The 21,681-nt window shown below is 29.4% G+C and overlaps 12 protein-coding genes across 12 annotated transcripts, besides 5 other annotated features; 4 read left to right on the top strand and 8 right to left on the bottom strand.

Moving 5' to 3' along the window:
- Positions 1–1,959: 1,959 nt before the first annotated feature.
- Positions 1,960–2,175, bottom strand: TVAGG3_0830140 (uncharacterized protein; the record flags this gene model as incomplete). Its single annotated transcript, XM_051248438.1, has 1 exon — positions 1,960–2,175. One exon carries the CDS (start codon positions 2,173–2,175, stop codon positions 1,960–1,962), a length of 216 nt encoding a protein of 71 aa, XP_051083913.1.
- Positions 2,176–2,538: 363 nt separating this feature from the next.
- Positions 2,539–3,172, top strand: TVAGG3_0830150 (uncharacterized protein; the record flags this gene model as incomplete). Its single annotated transcript, XM_051248439.1, has 1 exon — positions 2,539–3,172. A coding segment is annotated over one exon (634 nt), but the record flags the coding sequence as incomplete, so codon positions are not given.
- Positions 3,173–3,231: 59 nt separating this feature from the next.
- Positions 3,232–3,885, top strand: TVAGG3_0830160 (uncharacterized protein; the record flags this gene model as incomplete). Its single annotated transcript, XM_051248440.1, has 1 exon — positions 3,232–3,885. One exon carries the CDS (start codon positions 3,232–3,234, stop codon positions 3,883–3,885), a length of 654 nt encoding a protein of 217 aa, XP_051083915.1.
- A 1,337-nt stretch (positions 3,886–5,222) lies between these two features.
- TVAGG3_0830170 (DNA/RNA polymerase superfamily) lies at positions 5,223–6,146 on the bottom strand (the record flags this gene model as incomplete). Its single annotated transcript, XM_051248441.1, has 1 exon — positions 5,223–6,146. A coding segment is annotated over one exon (924 nt), but the record flags the coding sequence as incomplete, so codon positions are not given.
- A 318-nt stretch (positions 6,147–6,464) lies between these two features.
- On the bottom strand, positions 6,465–7,673 carry TVAGG3_0830180 (DNA/RNA polymerase superfamily; the record flags this gene model as incomplete). Its single annotated transcript, XM_051248442.1, has 1 exon — positions 6,465–7,673. A coding segment is annotated over one exon (1,209 nt), but the record flags the coding sequence as incomplete, so codon positions are not given.
- A 914-nt stretch (positions 7,674–8,587) lies between these two features.
- Positions 8,588–9,117: a mobile genetic element.
- Positions 9,118–9,924: 807 nt separating this feature from the next.
- TVAGG3_0830200 (pectin lyase-like family) lies at positions 9,925–10,305 on the bottom strand (the record flags this gene model as incomplete). Its single annotated transcript, XM_001294997.1, has 1 exon — positions 9,925–10,305. One exon carries the CDS (start codon positions 10,303–10,305, stop codon positions 9,925–9,927), a length of 381 nt encoding a protein of 126 aa, XP_001294998.1.
- A 788-nt stretch (positions 10,306–11,093) lies between these two features.
- Positions 11,094–11,131: a mobile genetic element.
- Positions 11,132–12,221: 1,090 nt separating this feature from the next.
- Positions 12,222–21,681: part of a mobile genetic element that runs on past the window's edge.
- Positions 12,794–13,036, bottom strand: TVAGG3_0830230 (uncharacterized protein; the record flags this gene model as incomplete). Its single annotated transcript, XM_001295834.1, has 1 exon — positions 12,794–13,036. The coding sequence occupies one exon, from the start codon at positions 13,034–13,036 to the stop codon at positions 12,794–12,796; it is 243 nt and encodes an 80-aa protein (XP_001295835.1).
- On the bottom strand, positions 13,084–13,554 carry TVAGG3_0830240 (uncharacterized protein; the record flags this gene model as incomplete). Its single annotated transcript, XM_001295833.1, has 1 exon — positions 13,084–13,554. One exon carries the CDS (start codon positions 13,552–13,554, stop codon positions 13,084–13,086), a length of 471 nt encoding a protein of 156 aa, XP_001295834.1.
- Positions 13,585–14,925, bottom strand: TVAGG3_0830250 (uncharacterized protein; the record flags this gene model as incomplete). The annotated part of the gene is made up of 1 exon (XM_051248443.1): positions 13,585–14,925. The coding sequence occupies one exon, from the start codon at positions 14,923–14,925 to the stop codon at positions 13,585–13,587; it is 1,341 nt and encodes a 446-aa protein (XP_051083918.1).
- Positions 15,296–15,612, bottom strand: TVAGG3_0830260 (uncharacterized protein; the record flags this gene model as incomplete). Its single annotated transcript, XM_051248444.1, has 1 exon — positions 15,296–15,612. A coding segment is annotated over one exon (317 nt), but the record flags the coding sequence as incomplete, so codon positions are not given.
- On the top strand, positions 15,658–15,918 carry TVAGG3_0830270 (uncharacterized protein; the record flags this gene model as incomplete). Its single annotated transcript, XM_051248445.1, has 1 exon — positions 15,658–15,918. The coding sequence occupies one exon, from the start codon at positions 15,658–15,660 to the stop codon at positions 15,916–15,918; it is 261 nt and encodes an 86-aa protein (XP_051083920.1).
- Positions 16,084–16,800, top strand: TVAGG3_0830280 (uncharacterized protein; the record flags this gene model as incomplete). Its single annotated transcript, XM_001293182.1, has 1 exon — positions 16,084–16,800. The coding sequence occupies one exon, from the start codon at positions 16,084–16,086 to the stop codon at positions 16,798–16,800; it is 717 nt and encodes a 238-aa protein (XP_001293183.1).
- Positions 17,205–21,681: part of a mobile genetic element that runs on past the window's edge.
- Positions 20,940–21,681: part of a mobile genetic element that runs on past the window's edge.

Below are 21,681 nucleotides of genomic sequence, written 5' to 3' on the forward strand. Positions count from 1 at the left end.
AAGACTTCAACCGATACTAAGATAAAAATAATATTTATTTATTTTTCCACTATCTACCTCCTATTTTATTAAGTATTCCTTCAGCAATTCCACCAATTGCGTTACCTGCTTGTGCTCCCATCGCCGGATTACTGCTTTAGTACCTATACTCCACCTATGATAGTTCCTGCCGTTTTCGCTACTGGTGCCAAAAAGTTTGCAACGGGTTTAATAATATTTTTATGAACCCAAACCCGCAGCTTTCTTTAATTCCATCCCATAATTTTTTAAAGAATCCTGCCGCCATTTTGATTTAATATTAATTAAAAAATATATTTCATCACTTATATTCTAATTTTTATTTAATGATAAATGAAACCGATTTTAAAAATAATGAAACAGAGAAGGAAGAAATAAATGAAAGTGAAAATGTTCAAAAAAAATAACGTTGTTAAACCCAATTACTGAAATAAAAATTTTTTCATCTGTTGAAGAATTTAATGACTATTATGCTAATAATAAAAAAATTATTTGAAGAATTGACAACATGTAAATTGAATAAAATGTTAAAGTTGATGGATTCAAAATTTCAAAAATAAAAGGATGGTTAGTTTGAAATCTATTCCTCAATCAAGAATCACCTCATTAATGAAAATGATGATTTAACAAAAAGAATAGAAGAGATTGAAGAAAGAATGAATCAAATAATTGATTTCATAAATTCAAATAATCATTAGTTTCTTAAAGTTCTATGTTGATTCTGAGACATGAATTTTTTAAAAGTTTATTTTTTATTCATGAAAATAATTATTTCTAATTTCTTTTACTCTCTCGTACATACTAGATTGAAGAATTCGGAACTTTTACCATAATCTCCTAAATGTTTTCTTATCCCTAACGTGTGCCAGTTATTATATGAAACTGTATAAACTTTTCTTTATCTTTGCATCTTTCATCACTTCCAATATATTATATCTCAGTTTTGATTTAGCATTTTCATATTCATTAGCGTTTAATAATTCACAGTCTTCCTTTTTAAATTGATGTTTAAGATATTCAGGATTTAATACTCTACGTTTATATGCTCCTAACTTAGTTCTAAAGGTTTTTCTACAAAAATTTAGGAATTCCATCCTCTTTAATGTCATCAATGATTTCCATTCATTATTTTCAATTTCTTCTTCTCGTTTATGAGGTCTTTGATTATGACTCCATTGATTCCATGAAATTAAATATTCTTTATCATTATATTTATACCTCATTAGCTTATTTTGGCTTTCATATTCATTTAATAATTCACAATCTTCATTTTTAAATTGAAGTTTAACCCATTCAGGATTTAAACAATGTTTAATTAATCGCGGAATATCTGACATCATCTATATATAGCTTCTTTTATAAAAGATAAAAAAATAAATTATTTTAAAATTAATGTTAATTTTTTTAATGATTTATAAATAAATATATTTTAATGCATCGTCTATATATAGATGTAACAAAAAAAGTCACACAACCCGTCCTATCCTACTACTAACAGATGAAAAAATTTTTATATCAGTAATTGGTTTAACAACGTTTATTTTTTGTTGAACATTTTCACTTTCATTTATTTCTTCCTCCTCTGTTTCATTTATTTTTAAAATCGGTTTCATTTATCATTAAATAAAAATTAGAATATAAGTGATGAAACATTATTTTTTAATTAATATTAAATCAGAAATGGCGGCAGGATTCTTTAAAAAATTATGGGAAGGAATTAAGAAAGCTGCGGGTTGGGTTCATAAAAATATTATTAAACCCATTGCAAACTTTTTGGCACCAGTAGCGAAAACGGCAGGAACTATCATAGGTGGAGTATTAGGTACTAAAGCAGGTAATCCGGCGATGGGAGCACAAGCAGGTAACGCAGTTGGTGGAATTGCTGAAGGAATACTTAATAAAATAGGAGGTAGATAGTGGAAAAATAAATAAATATTATTTTTATCTTAGTATTGGTTGTAGTCTTTGATAAACTTTTTCTCCTTTATTTAAAACTTCTCTTATTGGGGCGGCTTTTGGCGTTATTGATTCAGCAACGTCACTAATTGCTTCTTTATTCTTAAATATCCAATTTGCCCCCTTCTTCAATGTTTCCCAAACTTTACTCGCTCCTCTTTTTACTCTATCCCAAAGTTTCTTAAATATACCTGCAGCCATAGTTGATTATTTCATTAAAATTAAAAATTCATTTTCATCTTTTAATTTTGATTTTTTATTTAATAATAAATGACGACTAACTATTTAGTGCCAAACACTAAACCGATTAATGGAAATGTGTTTCATTCATTCGAAAAGATAAATGAAATATTCGCAAAGAATGACGGTAGAAGATATTATAGATAACTTGAAAGTTCATGCTATGACTCTGATGCTCCATATTTTGATGATAAACAAACTCATTTAAGAATTACAAATCCAGCTCATGATGTGAACCAATTAGGTGACACATATATTAAACGCAAAGTTAAAGCAACTCTAGTTTCAAATAAAGCTTTCACATGTGATGCCGCTTTTAAATGCATGCGTTTATTCGTTGGTTACAAATCATCAAATCAAAGCTTTAAACAATTAGAAGTAGAAACCGAAAGAGGTGATGCCGGTTATCTTCAGATGGATTGCGCCCGTGAATCTTTCGCATTTGCAACATATAAACCAAAATCAGAAAGGAAAGTTAAAAAGTTTGTTCATTCGTTATATAATAATGTTCAAAAATATGATAACTCAGTATGTGGTAAATATATTGACCCTTCAGAAGTTTTCAAGAAAGCAAATGAAGAAGTTGATGTCACTTTTGATATGATTATTCCGGTAAATGATTTGTTAGCATTTCAGGCGTTCGATGATTATCCTAAATCATTTGGTGATATCATTCTTAAATATTATGTTTTCAGGGATACTTTAGTATTTTGTCAGGTTGACCCGTTAAGAGTTGCTGATTTACAAAATTACGTTTATGAAAAGATAACTGATGAAAATTATGAAAAGATTATGAATCATGTTTATAAATATGATCGCAAATTCCAACAAATCGGACTTCCTGCCAAATTAATTACAAGCTTAGCCGCTACATCTGCTGAGGCAACAGTTGATGACGTTATTATTTCATGCACAAAGATGGAAGTTTTAGAGGATAAATGCATTACACCAGGATACGGTTTAATTGAAGAATCAGTTAAAGCAATACCACGTTTATTCAGTAAGGAAGATCCATTCATGATTCCAGCTCAACATATTGACGTTCGTTCACTAAATGGAGGTTGCATCACTCCTGAAGGTATTAGCTCAGATTTCTCATACGCTCTTCATAATGTTACAGATGTTGTGTTAACATTTCCGAAGAATGCAATGCAAAGAACGGTTTTAGAAAATCCAATGCTTCGAGGTCTTCAGGTCACTATAGATTCCAGAAACTTCCCCGATCAAGCGATGACCACAGTGGGCGACATATTCTTTACACGTATGCTTCAAGCTTCTGATTTAGATGGAGTGAATGAATGCACAGAAGAATACGAGGACTCATTAACTAGACCACTGAATGCAGATGATGGCACGCCATTAGCTAGAACATGGAAAGACCAAACTTCATTCTTATGCACTATTCCAGTTCAACGTGATGGAGCGGGTATATTCTTTGATGGATTAGAAACTTTCAACTCACAAGTTACAGTACAAGTGAAAGCTTATCCAATCATTCAGGGTGAAAATGACACTTACTGTTCAAAGGTGACAAATCCTCCTCAGGTTTGGTTTACTAGGACTACATATTGGACATGGACACCGGATGAAGGTTTGAAATATCATCCAACAGGTACACCACCACAGTATAGAAGTTCATATGATGAAATATTGATGAATAGAAATGTTTAAAATTATAAATTTATTTTTGATTAAATGGATTTAAATTCATCCACCCCTTATGAAGAATTAGCAGGAGTATATAATACATACGTAGATGATATGATTAATGAAGCATTGAGTGATAATAGAAATGCTCTATCTAAGGAAAAATTAATGAAAATTCCATATTCTGAATGTTACTTAAATTCAATCACTGCAGCAATTGGTAAACAAAATAAAGGTAAAACATTAACGATATTAAAACAAATTATCATTATTGCTAACACTTCCCCCTATTCACATGTGTTAATTTATATCAACCGTTCAGGTTCACCTTCAGATGATACATTTGAATCTTTAAAGCATTTAATCAAAATTCCAATTATTTATTTATCACAAGAAGAAGCAGAAGATTATTTAAAAAACTTTTTAATGTATAAAGAATTATATAATACAATCAAGAAGCAAGGATTAGAGGATAAAATTATTGATAAACAACGGGATGAATTATTTGAAACACTTTCTATTTCACAACGAAACGTTTTTTAATTACAACATCCATTTTCACAACATACAGCCTTAGTGTGTGCTCCTGTTAATGCAGTCTTACCGATTGTTAAGCGAGTCATTGACCCGTTTTTAAGTTGTAAATTAATATTTTGACCATCAAATATCACTTTATCATTTATTATATCCAAATATTTTTTAGGTGTTAATTGCTTATTTTGTCTTAAACTAACACCCTTCATTTTTTGTGCAATCTTTTTAAAATCACTTCCATCAATTGAACCGTTGAATGATGTATAACACTTAGGACATAAAGCAACCATGTTATCACCTTGTTTCTCAATTGCTAAACCCAATAATTTTTTCTCATGTGCTTTTTCTTCAGCTTTATTCTTTAATTTAGGTTTAAATTTCTCATCAAAACAGAAGAAATCAAATGGTGCGAATTTGAAAATGTTTTTATCATAAAATTTTTTATCGGTAACAATCGCCTGAAATGCTTGAGTGTTAGGAAGACTTGGGTCGCCAGCAATAGCCCAATAAGATGAATCAGTATCACCTTCAATGAAATGAAAACGATTAAAATCCATGCATTTATACATAAAATCATAAATGAAAACTAAATACCAGTATTTTGCGTTATCTAAAGTGAAGAATGCCTCTTGTAAACATGTATCACATCTATAAAATCTATCTTTAAGCATCACTTGATATGTATCTTCACCTATTTCTCTTATGTTTTTAAACTTATTTGACATACATGCAACGCGTGCCTTCTGTGCATTCATTATTTTAGTCTTTGCGTAATTTTGTGTATTCATTGCATCGTAACCATATGATCCATTAAGTGAAATTTTGCAAAATAAACTTTTTCCTTTATTTCCTTCTAATTCAGCCTTTTGTCTTTCGTTCATAAATTTGTTCGCAAATTCATTAAAACAAGTGTTTTTAGTAAATGTTAAAATTGATTGAATATCATCAATGATAAAATGAAATCTGTCGATTAGATACCATAGATAATAAGAAGAAAATGGTTGATATTGGTTGTGTGTTGATGCTAACTGAGTTAATTTCCTCTGTTTCTGGTCAACTGGTAGATTGTTTGATTTCATGTAATTATACATAAAACTACCAATTGTTTTTTCATCTGTGATAATATCTAAGTTTCTTATTATCGGTAAAAAGTTTATGTAATCATTAATGTATTTTTCATCAATGTGACCCTTTACTTCAGCCACGAATAAAGTATTTTTCTTCTTAATTATTCCCACTGCTTTTGCTTTCTTTGTTGCTGTATCACAAATGATAACACCATTCAATCTTCCCGGCATATACATTTTATGGTCAGTATATTGAATGAAATCATGAGGATTAGATGAAAATGATGAAGGATATAATGAATTAAAGTCAACTCCAACGAAATGAGTCATAATATTGGTGGTGTCCTCATTTGATACAGTTTTAGTTTCTGGACTATATGAAAGTTTATTAATGTGCGTGATTCCTTTAAGATTTACTCTATGTTGAACATTTGATAAACCACCAGTAATTCCATTACGGAGAATGTGATAAGCTTCAACCGAATCTAAAGTCATTGGTAAATTATTTTTTAATGCGTAATTTCTTAAATTGATTCTTAAACGTTGAACATCTTCATCTTTATTTGATTTTACGACATTGCAATAACAACACATTAACTGACAATTTTCTTTGGTATGTGGTTTTTCATTATCGATTCTATCCAATGTTGGTTTATTTGCATATGTAAACGCTTTACCACACATTTTGCATTTAGATGAAAGGATTAAATCGTGATAGTATTGAAAATCATCCATTGAAACATTATTTTTAGTATCCCTTTCTGCTTTTTCATCTTGTTTCTTATATGATTCAATTTTATATTTCCAATACTTTTTCGTTAATTCAAAACTTGATTCTATCTTTTCCTCAGGATATTTTTCATTAGGATTAAAGTCTTTATATGCTAAAGCGTAACGAATCATTGAAGCATTCGATGATAAAGAAAGATTATGAAGCGTGTCAATTTTATAAACAAATGTTTCTTCAATAATTTTATCGATTGGGTCAATCATAATTTCAACATCTTTATTGCAATAATGAATAAAATATTCTAATCTATTCTTAAAGTTTTTAGCATCATTGAGATATATTTGATAATCACTATCTGATATAGTTTCTTGAGTTAATGCTGAATAAAATGAATCTTTCGTGAATGGTTCCTCTTTATATAATTCTTCTTCGTAATTTTCCCATGTGATGAATTGATAAGGGAAAAAGGATTTAACACGTGATTTATTGTTTCCGAAATCTTGAGTGAATTGGTCTAATGTCCCACCCGCTATATAATTTCTGATGTCAATAAATCTCAATTCATATGGAACGTTTGTTTTCTTTACAATGATTTGCTTAAATTGTGAAGATGAACCCAGCATTGATTTTATTTTCCATTTTGCAGTGTTTAAATCACGAAGAATTAAATTTAAATCAAACTTTCCCGAATTAAAACCTATGATATTCGCTTTATTGAATTCCTCATCTAGAAGTTCTTTAAATGCTTCCTTCTGTTTTTCATTTAATGTATGGGACAAAGTCCCCGCCGTTTGCGATTTCAATAATTCATTGTATTGACTCATATTTGATTCAACAACTAATGAACAGGTTGAAAATAAAAACTCAATCCAATCAGAAATAAAAGAATCACTCGAAGTTAAGCAAAAATTCCTCGTATATGTTTTATCATTTAATTTAACCATTGATGATACCATGAATGGTTTTAAGTAAGCGTTCAAAGTTGCACACTCAGAAAGTTGTAATTCTTCTTTAGTCTCTAATGTTTCGAAGTCAAAAGTAATATAATATCTTGTCGGTTGATAATATTCCTGCAAATTATGAGCTAATAACCACTGATATATCTTCTGTTTCGTAATATGTGGTGCATATGGTTGCTGTGTCTTTTGCAATTGAACGTCTTGAATTAATCTTCCATTATTTTCTTTACATTCCTCACAATGCTTTAAAAATCTTCTTTGGTTTTTCCTTTCTGGATCATCACGGATAGAATAAACTTCTTCTTTACAATATGGACAAACTTTATAGCCGGTGAGTGCTTCAACGTCTGTTATTCTGTCAGCGTGAAGTTTTCCACATGGACTCTGTGTTAATAAAATATTTACTGTTTCAAATTCTGGATCTATCATTATTGATTCCACTAATGGAAAGTCTACCTTATTTATGTCCACGTCTTCTGGTTGAGGATCACAATAATAGAAATCAATATTAACATTTAACATTCTCGCTAATCTCTCACTTTCTGATGAAATGTCAAACCCTTCATATGCATCTATTGCTTCATTTAAATAGCTTCTACGAGTTTTAGGATTAGCACCATCAGGAATGTTATAGAAGCGTTTAAATAACCTTCTACCTTCTGCTCTAATTTGATTATCATTCATTTTAGCTGTTCCGTTTTTGTTCATTTATGTAAGAATAAAAAATTAAAAAATAAATAAAAATAAAGTTTATTTTTTAAAGCCCATAAAATGAATTAAGAACACATAAATTTTTATCATCTGCGACGTGACGAATACATTTTAATTTACTCAAGAATGCATATCCTGACACATTAAATCTAATTTCTGTCTTATTTAATTTCACAACTTTGAAAAGGAATGTATGAATAGCTATAAAATGATGAGAAGATGTTTTATGGGTTGCTTCCATTTTTTCTGAAATAAATGAATAAATATAATGTTTATAAGTTTTCATATCTTTTATATTCTTAATAACGAATGGTATAGCCCTTTCAACTTCGTCTTCCTTCGGTGCTGTTCTTTCATATGAAACATTATTAGTATCTTCAACAATGAAACCACAATCACACAAAATTTTATAGGTTCCAATGGTTTCTTTTGATATTTTATCTAATAAATCAAAACTTTATCAACACCTGTGCATTTATTTAAATAATAATTTGTGTAAATATCATGATCTTCTTTCTTAATCGTATTAGTTGCATATGTCACGTTTTTAAGAGCTTTTTTGAATTTTTCGGAATCTAAAGGTGGTGAAAGTAAGATACAAGGGTATTCTTCATTATCAATAAATTGTAACTTATGTTTACGAATAAATTTAGTACCTTCTTCTGAAAGTGTTTCGTCTATTTCACCATCTAATAAATTTTGTGTTGATTCTGAGACATAATTTTTATATCTTTCTTCATGAGATTTCTGAACTGCTGATTCTGAAGCTGGGATATTCATTAAACCCTCTACTTCATTTTCATTATATTTTTCAACTTCTCTTAATTCCTTAATTTTTTCATCTATTTCATCTCTTATTTTTCAGTCTTTCAATTTCAATTTCATCGTATTCATCATCATCTTTAATCCGTTCTTCATAATATTCAGGGAAAACATCAGGTTCTTTAGGTTTTTCTTCTTCAGATGTGGGATATAAGAAATTTATAACATCATCTTTATTCATTTTTCCATCATAATCTAAATCATTTAATAACTCCGCGAATTTTTGACAATTTCTTAAATAATATTTATCAACTTCATAACACATCTCATCTAATATATCCTTTATTTCCTCGTTTGTGAATCCTAATTTTTTAACGTTGTTAGTTTTGACGCTCATTTCATACAAAATAAAAAAAATAAAATAATAAACATAACTAAGTTTTAATTTTTCGTAAGAAGTTTATTTTATTTTTATATATAAATCATTCTTAAGGTCAAACAGACTTCTTATTTTTATATGAATTCCTTCCTCTTTAATGTCATCAATGATTTCCATTTCATTATTTTCAATTTCTTCTTCTCGTTTATGAGGTCTTTGATTATGACTCCATTGATTCCATGAAATTAAATATTCTTTATCATTATATTTATACCTCATTAGCTTATTTTGGCTTTCATATTCATTTAATAATTCACAATCTTCATTTTTAAATTGAAGTTTAACCCATTCAGGATTTAAACAATGTTTAATTAATCGCGGAATATCTGACATCATCTATATATAGCTTCTTTTATAAAAGATAAAAAAATAAATTATTTTAAAATTAATGTTAATTTTTTTAATGATTTATAAATAAATATATTTTAATGCATCGTCTATATATAGATGTAACAAAAAAGTCACACAACCCGTCATATCCTACTACTACAATTTACATCATAAGAAGCGATAAGAGCTTCATGAAAAGCATCAATATTTCCAAATTACTACTTGGTCAAGTGATGTAGAACGCGATTCCGAAATACCCTGATTCAGTTCTGGACCTGAACATCATAAAACGAATTAAAATACCCATTAATTCACAGCGGTATCAATGAAGTTCGTCTATTTGATTTCAAAGACCATCTGCAGTGTATTTCTTCACAATTATAAGTTTATTTGTTTTAATATAGTATCACATATGAGATTATTTGAATATTTATATGAAAAATAAACTTAATATGATTAATTGATAGAAAATATGGATATTTATTCATTTTTTCAGGTTAATGAAACATTCAAGAAGAAATTTAACCGAAATTAACTTTTTTTCTTCTTTTTAGATCGTATCAAAACAAGTTCGAATAGAAATGGGTATTCTGCTTCACATTTACCTAATGAAAGAAGTTCAAGCCTGAGAATAAATGGATCTGCAGCCATTTCATCTGTATTAACTGCGCCATCAGATGCAGTACTGGCAGTTAAATCACTTCCAGTACAGTTTATAACTGTAATAAGTCCATTGTGTGCAAAAAATGTATATTGGACTTTGTTTTCTAAAAAAATACAATCTGAAACAGTAACATTTGGTGAATTATGATAAGTTGTAAGGAGACCACGAAAATAAGCATTTTGAAGACATGAGTTATTTTTGAATATTGGTTTTTTAACAAATGAATTAGGTGTTGATTCATGGAACATGCAAGCTTCGCTATAAATATGGTTATCATTAGAAATGAAACAACAAAATTTAACATCAACAGGATCATTTCCAAAATAATAACCTGCATAGTGACTACATTTTGTATTAGTATTGTTTGTAGAAATAAGAGTTTTATCTCCATAAGATTGATGTATACTATCATATCCAATTTTATCTGTATAATTATAATATTTAGTAGAATTTATAATGGAGAACGTATTTTCATCGTAGCAGCATTTAAAGAGAGAGCCTAAGACGACAAAATTTTTGTTATACTTTATTGGAATATCTATACATGGATGAGGCCAAATATGATCAGATTCGCAATTTAATATTTTTCCTGCGTTAACTTCTACAAAGGAAAATAGTCCTTTGCCAATAGTGGAGCATTTAAAAGCACAAAATCGGTCTTGTACGATGGAGCTGTTGCCCTTGAAGAAGATGCAGCCACCATCTCCTTTATTTTTAGTAATATTAGTAAACGTACATATCGAATGTAACAATTTAATATAATCAACACTGCAATTAATGATATTATCTGAAAAATTGATGAAATCTGAAGAAAGTAAAAAGAAATTTTTGTCAATAGATGGACTTGAGTTGTTTATAATGTTCGTATAGTGTTTTGCCGGCTTCCCGTAGTATTCTTCCCAGATCTCGTTTGGAAAACTAGCTTCATTGAAAGCTAGTTTTCCAAAGAGATTTTCAATGAAAAAAGGAACTTCCCTTATCAATAAATTGGATAATTAATATCTACATGTATATATGGTTTCTTTTATGCGGGTATTGTTGTAAACAGAAATTCATCAAAAGTGACACCTCAGAAAAGCTAAAATATTGAATTTTTGGAACTTTTGATAGAGCACGTTTTTAAATATTAATTAAAGTAAATGTATATTTTGTAAAGATTCTTTTTAATAAAAAAATAAAATTTTGAAGAAGAACACAAAATCTTCTGAAAAATAATATCACATAAACTCATATTATTTTCTAATAGGCAAAATCGCAACCGAATTTTTAAATCTAGATTTTGATGATAAATTGTGATTTTTAGCTTAAATCGCGATTTTTTTCTGTTCGCAATTTTTCAGAAGTTCGCGATTTTATAAAAAATCGAAATTTTTCTTTGCGATCGAGATTTAAAAATTCGGTTGCGATTTTGCCTAATATATAACTATTTTATATAAAAATCAAATTCAATGATCTTAAAAGCGAAGGATAAACCTCAAAATTTACGAATATAATGAGTGGGAATATAATGCTTATCTATCATAAAACCATATGAAATATCAATTTTTGCTTTACGCCTAATTTTTGACGACAATTAGCAAAAAATGTTAAATGTTAACACTCAGTCCATTTGAATATGAAAAATAAAATTGACTTTGATTAAATGTTTTTATTTATCATGCAATTCTTCTTGCGACCAAAGATTTGAATAAAATTTCAAAAAATAAGATAGCTTAAAAAATAATATACGGTAGTGTTTACTAATAGATGAATAGTATATAAATTCTATTAAAATGGATTTGATCCAAAAAAATATAAAATCAAAAATAATTGTTATAATTTAAATGAAGAAGTAATTTAAAACGATTTTATTTATGATCAAATTTTATATAGTTTAGATATGTTGGCCAAAAATTTTCGTGTTATTTTTTGTGTTTAAGCATAAATTATGTATTTACTTATGAAAAATAAGCATTTTATTTATTATCATAAAGATATACCATAACAATTGATACCTCTGACCTCTAAAAAAAATGTAAACATTATTGTTTATATACTATGTTTTTAGATTTACAGACTCTTCTGAGCTCTTCCCACATATAAACATGTGATAATAACACATACATACTCCCTTCATATTCTGATCTCATGACATATTACCCCAAAAACTATATTTATACAACACAGTTAGTATACATATCTTGGGTACGGCGGCACTGCGTTCCACCTTACCCAAGATAACGGTTTGACACTTTACAAAACTGTTAACGTATATTTTACAACACAAACACGAACACAAACTTAACCTTAAATATTTACAAAGCCGTCAACCACTTCACCTCACTAACGACTTCGCTAACGACTTCACTAATGTAAAAAATAAACGTTCTCACTTACAAAAGTATTGCAACTCCTCCCATTGCTGTGCTTCACATAACAGCTCATAATCTTCTGACTCACTTTCTTCTTCATATAGGTCAAAATCACTGTCAAAATAAATGTATGTAAGTTTTGACAAAGCTAATGAAACACGCTTACCGTTTGTATCTATTGCTTTTATATATCTCCCATTATGTTTGTTGTCGTAAACGCTCAAACTAACTTTACCCTTTCTCCCTCGTATCTGATAGAATGTATTTTCACGAGGAACGAAGAACAAATTCTTGAACTCATGATCGTTGTAGTTTGTTATCTCAATAGTTTTCGTCATTACATCCAAATAAAAATTTTCAGTAAAAATAAAACTAATGAAATATTTTATTCCTCACTGTCGTCTGCTTTCTCCAACTCTTCTAGCTTCTTCTTAAGTTCAGCAATGTTGTCCTCATGAAGTTTAATCTTTCTCAAAATTCCTTCTCTATCTAATGGTTGCTTTATCTTTCTAAACTGAACTCTACCATCCTTCATAGTATGAATGTAAAAACCTTCTGGAATAGTTCCTGATTTAATGTATTCTACCAAAAACTTTTGTTTCATTGCTTCAGTGACTTTATTTGTCATTTCAATCAAATAAAAATTTTAATATTAAATAAAAATAACGTTATTTTTCAGTAAGGAAACGCAGGAGTTTTACGATTTATTTGAGGAGTAGGTTCTGGTTTAAATGTTGGAGTCGGTTTAGGAGTTGACTTTTGAACAGGAGTTTGTACTTCCATAGGTTCAGGAGTCATTGAAGGTGTTGTTTGTGAAGGTGTTGGTTTTGACGTTGGTTTTGGCGAAGGTGTCGGAGTTTGTTTAACTTCAGCTACTTCAGTATTATTTACAACATTTGCTTTATTTCTTTTCAACATCATAACTGCTCCTGCTGTAGCTAGCAAACCTAGTGGGAGACCATATCTTATATAAGGACTTGACCAAATGCTATTTTTGACAGGAGCTGGTGGAACACCTAACCTTGGTGAGACTGCTCTTTGCCATTGTGCAGCTCGTAAGAAATATTCAATAGGTGCTCCATAATCGTTTGGTAAAGTTTGTTTCATAGATGGTGAAGGTTCCCGAGAGCTTGATGAAGAACTCATTTATAAGCTTTAAAAATAAACGTTCATCCTTTATTCCTCACTGTCGTCCGCGGCTAAGTTATAGTCATCTAATCTTATTATGGGGATGCCTGACTGTCTTACCTGAATGGCAAAGCAACAATCCCTCATAAATCCAATAAGTGGCTTTGGTACATTTTCAGTTGCTAGTTCAATAGGTCCTTTAACAGACAATTTGTATGTTATTGGAGCAGTAGATGTTTGACCTTGCTGGAAGCAAAAGTCCACTTCTGTTGGAAAACCACATAAGAAATGTGTGTTGTCATAGCTATCCCATTTATGTTCCACACTACCATCATCCACCAATGACCTCATAACATCTTCATTAAATCCAATCATATCATTGTTTGTATTGCAAGCGTTCGCAACCATTTCATAAAATACAGGTCCATATGATTTTTCAGGTTCTGCAGGCATATTTCCATAAGCTCCCATGGAAAGCTGAAGATATTTAAACTTAGGGTTCTCAAAATTAACATAATAGTTGTCTTTCTTTCTAAATAGTGCCCAAATACTTTTAACATTAATAGGCGTATAAGCTGCTGTAAATGTTGCACTTGAACTATCTGTATTCTTTGAGAATGAACCGTCCATAGGAATCCAATCCATAACTTTAACAGGAAAACATAAAGCCTCGTTTGTATAATGTTCTACAAGTTCTGTATAAATGTTAGGGTCTAAAGAGAATGACTTTGGATGAATGAAACATTCATTAAAATCCATCTTTGTTCGAAATAGTTGCTGGGTTACAGTTGTAATAGTAACTGTTCCACTAGCTTCTACTGCCTTCGTTATCATAGTGAATGGTTCATTCCATGGAACAAATTTATTTGTCGGTGGATTTGAATCTGAAGCAAATGCAACTTTAAGAGTTGGATTGAAAGCAATGATATCATTTACAGATATAGATGTGCATTGTAAGGCGTCGCTACTGAACTTTACTTTAAGCTGAATGTTTCCTGCAAAAGCTGGAATAAATCGAATAGCTTCTAATGGAAGGAATCTTCTAACAGGAATTCTTAAACGAAGCTTAAAATCAAATGATTTTCCTGCTGTAATTGGACCACTAACAATTTGTCCTGTTCTGCATGTTCCCGAATGACTCCATACATCTTCATGTCGAGTCTTTGAGAAAACATCTACTTTCTTTATTTGTTCGGTAGTTTGTGAGTTTGAAGTTATATATGCTTCTTCTCTTGCGTTGTCTTGAGAATATACGATACGACCATCTGCAAGGATTTGATATCCAGCAACTGCATAGAAAGCGTCATCGAAACCAATCCAAAATCCTGGTGGGTTTGTTCTATCGGAACCTGAACCAATTTCTTTATCTACAATAAATTGACCTTCCATTTTATACGTAATGAATGTATTGTAAAGGTCCAACATATTTTCACCAGGAGGTGAGAGATTGAATGTTACCCATGTGTTATCTTTAGCAGTTCCAGGTTGTGATGGAATCTTTGCGTCAGAATATTTTCTATTAGTGTCACCAATTTGAACTGCATTGTCTATGATATCGAAATATGAGCGAATCTGATGAATATGCTCTGCTGGAGTAAATTCGTTTAACTGTTCGTTCTGCATGTATTTACTTCAGATAAAAATATCTATTTACTTCATTATTCTCACTCTTCTTCTTGGCATTCGTGGTGGAAGTTGTTTCTTGACATTTTCAATGAACTGTACATTCTCTTTTGTCTCAACTTCTTTCACTGGCGGGTCAGGATTCTTTGACTCGGTTTGTTTTTCAATGAAATTCACGAACTTTGCAATAAGCTCTTGGTTCGTTATTGAAAGTACATCTGGCTTCTTTTCTTCTTGTTCTTTTGGTGGCTCAGTTTGAACAGAAGGTTTTATATGGACTTCACCCTTGCCATGCACCTTAATGTTGTCGCCTTCTGCATTCGTTAATGGAACCTTTCTTTTTCTTACGTATATTTTACCATCTTTACTCTGACTTACGTAATAGAAAGGATGTTGTATTCCTCTTGCGTCATTTAATATAATAGACTCTCGCTCTGATTTTGACAAGCTCATTTTACATCGGTTAAAGTTTTAATTTTGTTTTTTATCTGCAGTCAAATGACTCAGACAAGCCCTACGGACAAGACCCAAGGGGTCATAGATGTTGAAGCATTGAAGAAAGAAATTCGTGAGCAAATTTTATCCGAACTGAAGGAACAAAAACAAGAACAAAAGCCAGAGAGACCAAAGAGAAAACTTAGTGAAAAACAACTTGCTGCATTAGCTGCTGGAAGACAGAAGAACCCAAGACTACTGGCGAAAAAAGCTAGAGAAGAAGCTGAAGCAAAAGCTAAAGAAGCTGAAGCAACGAAAGAGTAAATGGTTTATTTTTATCCGAATTAAATGTATAGACAAATACCTTTATCTGTTGCGTTCAGTAGTGAAAACCCCGACGTCAAAATAAAGGGGAACAGAGTAACGTTTAAGTTTCCAACAGACTGGATTGTGAACATAAATGAAGAGAAGTACATTGGCATAACAAATATGTATATAACACGTGCTTTCAGAAAGGTTGACTTTATACTTCAAGTCGAGATAGAAAATGACGAACAGTCTTTAAGCGTCCAAAACATTCACATATACAAATACTTTAAAAACAGTACGACGTTAGAAGACTGTATAATTACATTTTACGAAAATTTTCAAAAGAAGTTTAACATTGAAGTACAAACTTTACAGCCTTTACGTGAGTTTCTTGCACAACTGAAAGAAGAAGGAATTGTAGAAAGATTAATAGCTTTTCATTACGAGTTTGTACCAAATGAAGATGGAACACATGACTGTCAATTCATTGTATTCTCACCATTCAATGAAGTCGCTAAAGAGAAAAAAAATCCATTACGTATAAGATTTCAAATCTCTGAACCAAGTGATGATTTCAAGAATGTTTTCAATTATGATGCAATGCTTCCGAGGAAAAATGAATTTTCCGAAATTAGATTTCCAGGTATTTGGGATAGAAAGCAAGCTATATTATATTCAAACTTAAGTAAGGGAGTTGAAAATGAGTTCATTGGTCATACAAGAACTTCACCACTTCCTAACCCTAAATACTATAAATTAACTGGCTTCAATCGTGAGTTTTGGATAGACATGTTCTCCACTCATGACCATAAAGCACCAGTGTTCTTACCTCCAGACCATAAGGACTGTCTCTACATTGAAGCACAACTCTTAAACTCTACCATCGCAGTATTGTAAAATCTACGCTAGTTTTATTTTTATCACGAATGACCTCATTGCTGACAAAAATAAATGACCTAATTGCTGACAAAAATAAATGACCTCATTCATGACCTCATTCATGACCTCATTGCTGACCTCATTCATGACCTCATTGCTGACAAAAATAAATGACCTCATTCATGACCTCATTCATGACCTCATTGCTGATAAAAATAAATGACCTCAGAACTTCAACTTACGAATAAAGCTTGTTTTAGTCGTTATTGAGAAGTTAAACTTTTCAGCAAAACAAGGTTGACGTGACTTACATAAGTCAAATCCAATCTCTTGACCGTCATAAAGTGCTTTATATAACTTCATAACACTGAACTCAGAGTCTTTGTCAAATTTTCCTTGCGGAACCATTAAACCTTTATCTTGAGAAAAAAACATAGCACACATTTGCACACATTTTGACACTTTTTCTGACAAGCATCATTCAAATTTGAAGAAAAACCTCTAAATTTCATTCAAATTTCTGTCAAAATGTGTGCAAAATTGAAATAGGCACACATTTTGACATACGATTATTTATATACGTTATTTTAATGGTTTCAGAGAAATCTTCGTTACACATTATTGAAGATTACTCAATATTTAAGTGAATGACTCACTACCACCTGTTTAGAAAAATGGTAGCATAAAATCCAAATGTCACATATATTATTTCTTATTTCATACAAATAAACTTACAATTATAACCTCAACTTGTTTGCAAAGCAGAAACTCAATATAAGCAATCGATCAGTAGTGTATTTAAAAGTCGAATTTAAATTTAAAAATTTATAATCTTATTTCGGAACCAAATAGTATAAATTTAGGACAAAAAGCTACGTGGTGTTGATAACAACTATTAAAATTCAAATATTACTACCATGAATAATACAATGGCTCATATTGATAATTGATAAACGTGCATATAAATTGCATATATCATCAATGTCATTAAGTAAAATACATGTATATAAATAGATTAGAAATATTTTTCGGTTAGAATTAAAATCTATGTAATAAAAAATAAGTTATAAAAATAAATACCGAATTTTTATTTGTAATATAAACTGCTACAATATGCTAGTGTATACAAATGTATTTGTCGTATTGATTTGAAAGATCTTCAACATGGTTCAGATCTAAATTTGAAACTCGTAAAATAAAGCGAATCTTTATTTATAATATAAACTGCTACAATATGCTAGTGTGTACAAATGTATTTGTCGTATTGATTTGAAAGATCTTCAACATGGTTCAGATCTAAATTTGAAACTCGTAAAATAAAGCGAATCTTTATTTATAATATAAACTGCTACAATATGCTAGTGTGTACAAATGTATTTGTCGTATTGATTTGAAAGATCTTCAACATGGTTCAGATCTAAATTTGAAACTCGTAAAATAAAGCGAATCTTTATTTATAATATAAACTGCTACAATATGCTAGTGTGTACAAATGTGTTTGTACAAATGTATAACTCTTTGTCAATTGTTATGGCACCTTATAACTTAAAAATCATTTTCATTAACAAATATAAAAAGTGACAATTAATATTTTCATTAAATGCATATTTAATTATCAAAACAATGTCGATTTAGCTTGAATGTTCATTATAAATGTGTAAGTTTAGGAAAACAAAAAATAATTAATTCTCGCAAAGAAACTTATTTTAAAAGAACCTAAACAAAAGTTCATATAATAATAAATCTAAAAATAGATATTAATTTAAACGAAGATAATGAGAGAATGGGGATGTTGTAAAACAATGAGACTTAATGATCAAATAATTAAAATAATAAAATTAATTAAAGGAAAGCTAAAATAGTTTAATGAATTTTTATAGATTGATTACACAATCAATGTTTCTGTGTCAATGTACATCAATCAACATTGTTTCATTGAATTTTGTCTTTCACCAAGAAGATTCAAGAACAAAGTTTTGTAGTTTCAATAGATTGATTACACAATCAATGTTTCTGTGTCAATGTACATCAATCAACATTGTTTCATTGAATTTTGTCTTTCACCAAGAAGATTCAAGAACAAAGTTTTGTAGTTTCAATAGATTGATTACACAATCAATGTTTCTGTGTCAATGTACATCAATCAACATTGTTTCATTGAATTTTGTCTTTCACCAAGAAGATTCAAGAACAAAGTTTTGTAGTTTCAATAGATTGATTACACAATCAATGTTTCTGTGTCAATGTACATCAATCAACATTGTTTCATTGAATTTTGTCTTTCACCAAGAAGATTCAAGAACAAAGTTTTGTAGTTTCAATAGATTGATTACACAATCAATGTTTCTGTGTCAATGTACATCAATCAACATTGTTTCATTGAATTTTGTCTTTCACCAAGAAGATTCAAGAACAAGTTTTCCTCTTTTTCTTTTTTAAATGATTAAAATATTACCTTGCTTCAACTTTACACGTTTTCGTTTACTAAAATTATCTTTTACCTTCACTTATCTTATCATACCCAATTATTCATTTAATTCTATATTTTTCTGACCAAAAATCCTCTCAAATCTCCCTTCTTCTTTCAAAAATTCTATGAGTTTATTCAAATTTCCTTTAAATCTTTGCTAGTCCTTCTATGAGATTCATTCTAAAATTTTTGAAAAAAATTTAAAATTTGCTAAATATATTCTTTATTACTTTGCACTATTTTCCAATTGAAAAATCGTCGATTTTAATCAAATGTAAGATCATAATAATAAAAATTATGAAACTTACCGTGTTTATTAGTAAATTTCAATATGAAGTTGTTATACAAACAGCTGGGACTTTAAATTGAGAAATTGCATAATTCCATCTACAAATTTTGGTCTAGACAATAATCATTGATAAATTATAATATATGTATTATGTGTATTTACATTGCATATATAACAATTTCAATTTCTATATTAAATTGTTATTTGATATCAGCTATATTTGTTCAGGTAAAATGAAGTGTAAAAATATAACTCATGAATTACATATATATATATTATTTTTATTATTAAAATCAAATTCAGATTTATAAATTAAGGTTATTCATTTTTGATATGGTTATCACGCTCAAATATGGAAATAAAATTAAAAAAAGTCAATACTCCTCAAAAAATACATTGTCTATCATTATATCTATATGCTTCCAAAGTATTTCATCTTAAACTAAAGACTTTTATATTACAAAAAGATTCAAAGAAGATACAATTGTTTAATTATGTTAAACATTATTCAGATATGACAATTGAAATAAAAGAGTCAAAAAAGCCTCTAAACTATTTGACAATCCAATAATTTCTTCAACTAAACTATCAAATTTGGAGGATTTAATAAAATGTGGATATGATATGGATATTTCACAAATTGCATTGTTTTCAGCCAGAAATGACATTGATACTGCTATGAAAATACTGAACATGGATTCAATCGAAGAATATGGATATGAACTTAATTGCTTATTAAAACAAGTAAGAGAATTTAGAAGAAGTGATATAAAAGGTCAAATGATTGCAATAAGGACAGATAGCAATGGTAAAAAATACACAGAAGTATTAGCAGAAGGGATTTTTAAAGCAGATAGCGATGTTGATTGATGTACATTGACACAGAAACATTGATTGTGTAATCAATCTATTGAAACTACAAAACTTTGTTCTTGAATCTTCTTGGTGAAAGACAAAATTCAATGAAACAATGTTAATTGATGTACATTGACACAGAAACATTGATTGTGTAATCAATCTATTGAAACTACAAAACTTTGTTCTTGAATCTTCTTGGTGAAAGACAAAATTCAATGAAACAATGTTGATTGATGTACATTGACACAGAAACATTGATTGTGTAATCAATCTATTGAAACTACAAAACTTTGTTCTTGAATCTTCTTGGTGAAAGACAAAATTCAATGAAACAATGTTGATTGATGTACATTGACACAGAAACATTGATTGTGTAATCAATCTATTGAAACTACAAAACTTTGTTCTTGAATCTTCTTGGTGAAAGACAAAATTCAATGAAACAATGTTGATTGATGTACATTGACACAGAAACATTGATTGTGTAATCAATCTATTGAAACTACAAAACTTTGTTCTTGAATCTTCTTGGTGAAAGACAAAATTCAATGAAACAATGTTAATTGATGTACATTGACACAGAAACATTGATTGTGTAATCAATCTATTGAAACTACAAAACTTTGTTCTTGAATCTTCTTGGTGAAAGACAAAATTCAATGAAACAATGTTGATTGATGTACATTGACACAGAAACATTGATTGTGTAATCAATCTATAAAAATTCATTAAACTATTTTAGCTTTCCTTTAATTAATTTTATTATTTTAATTATTTGATCATTAAGTCTCATTGTTTTACAACATCCCCATTCTCTCATTATCTTCGTTTAAATTAATATCTATTTTTAGATTTATTATTATATGAACTTTTGTTTAGGTTCTTTTAAAATAAGTTTCTTTGCGAGAATTAATTATTTTTTGTTTTCCTAAACTTACACATTTATAATGAACATTCAAGCTAAATCGACATTGTTTTGATAATTAAATATGCATTTAATGAAAATATTAATTGTCACTTTTTATATTTGTTAATGAAAATGATTTTTAAGTTATAAGGTGCCATAACAATTGACAAAGAGTTATACATTTGTACAAACACATTTGTACACACTAGCATATTGTAGCAGTTTATATTATAAATAAAGATTCGCTTTATTTTACGAGTTTCAAATTTAGATCTGAACCATGTTGAAGATCTTTCAAATCAATACGACAAATACATTTGTACACACTAGCATATTGTAGCAGTTTATATTATAAATAAAGATTCGCTTTATTTT

Source organism: Trichomonas vaginalis, chromosome VI (genome assembly GCF_026262505.1).
Source record: "Trichomonas vaginalis G3 chromosome VI, whole genome shotgun sequence".
Lineage (NCBI taxonomy): Eukaryota > Parabasalia > Trichomonadida > Trichomonadidae > Trichomonas > Trichomonas vaginalis.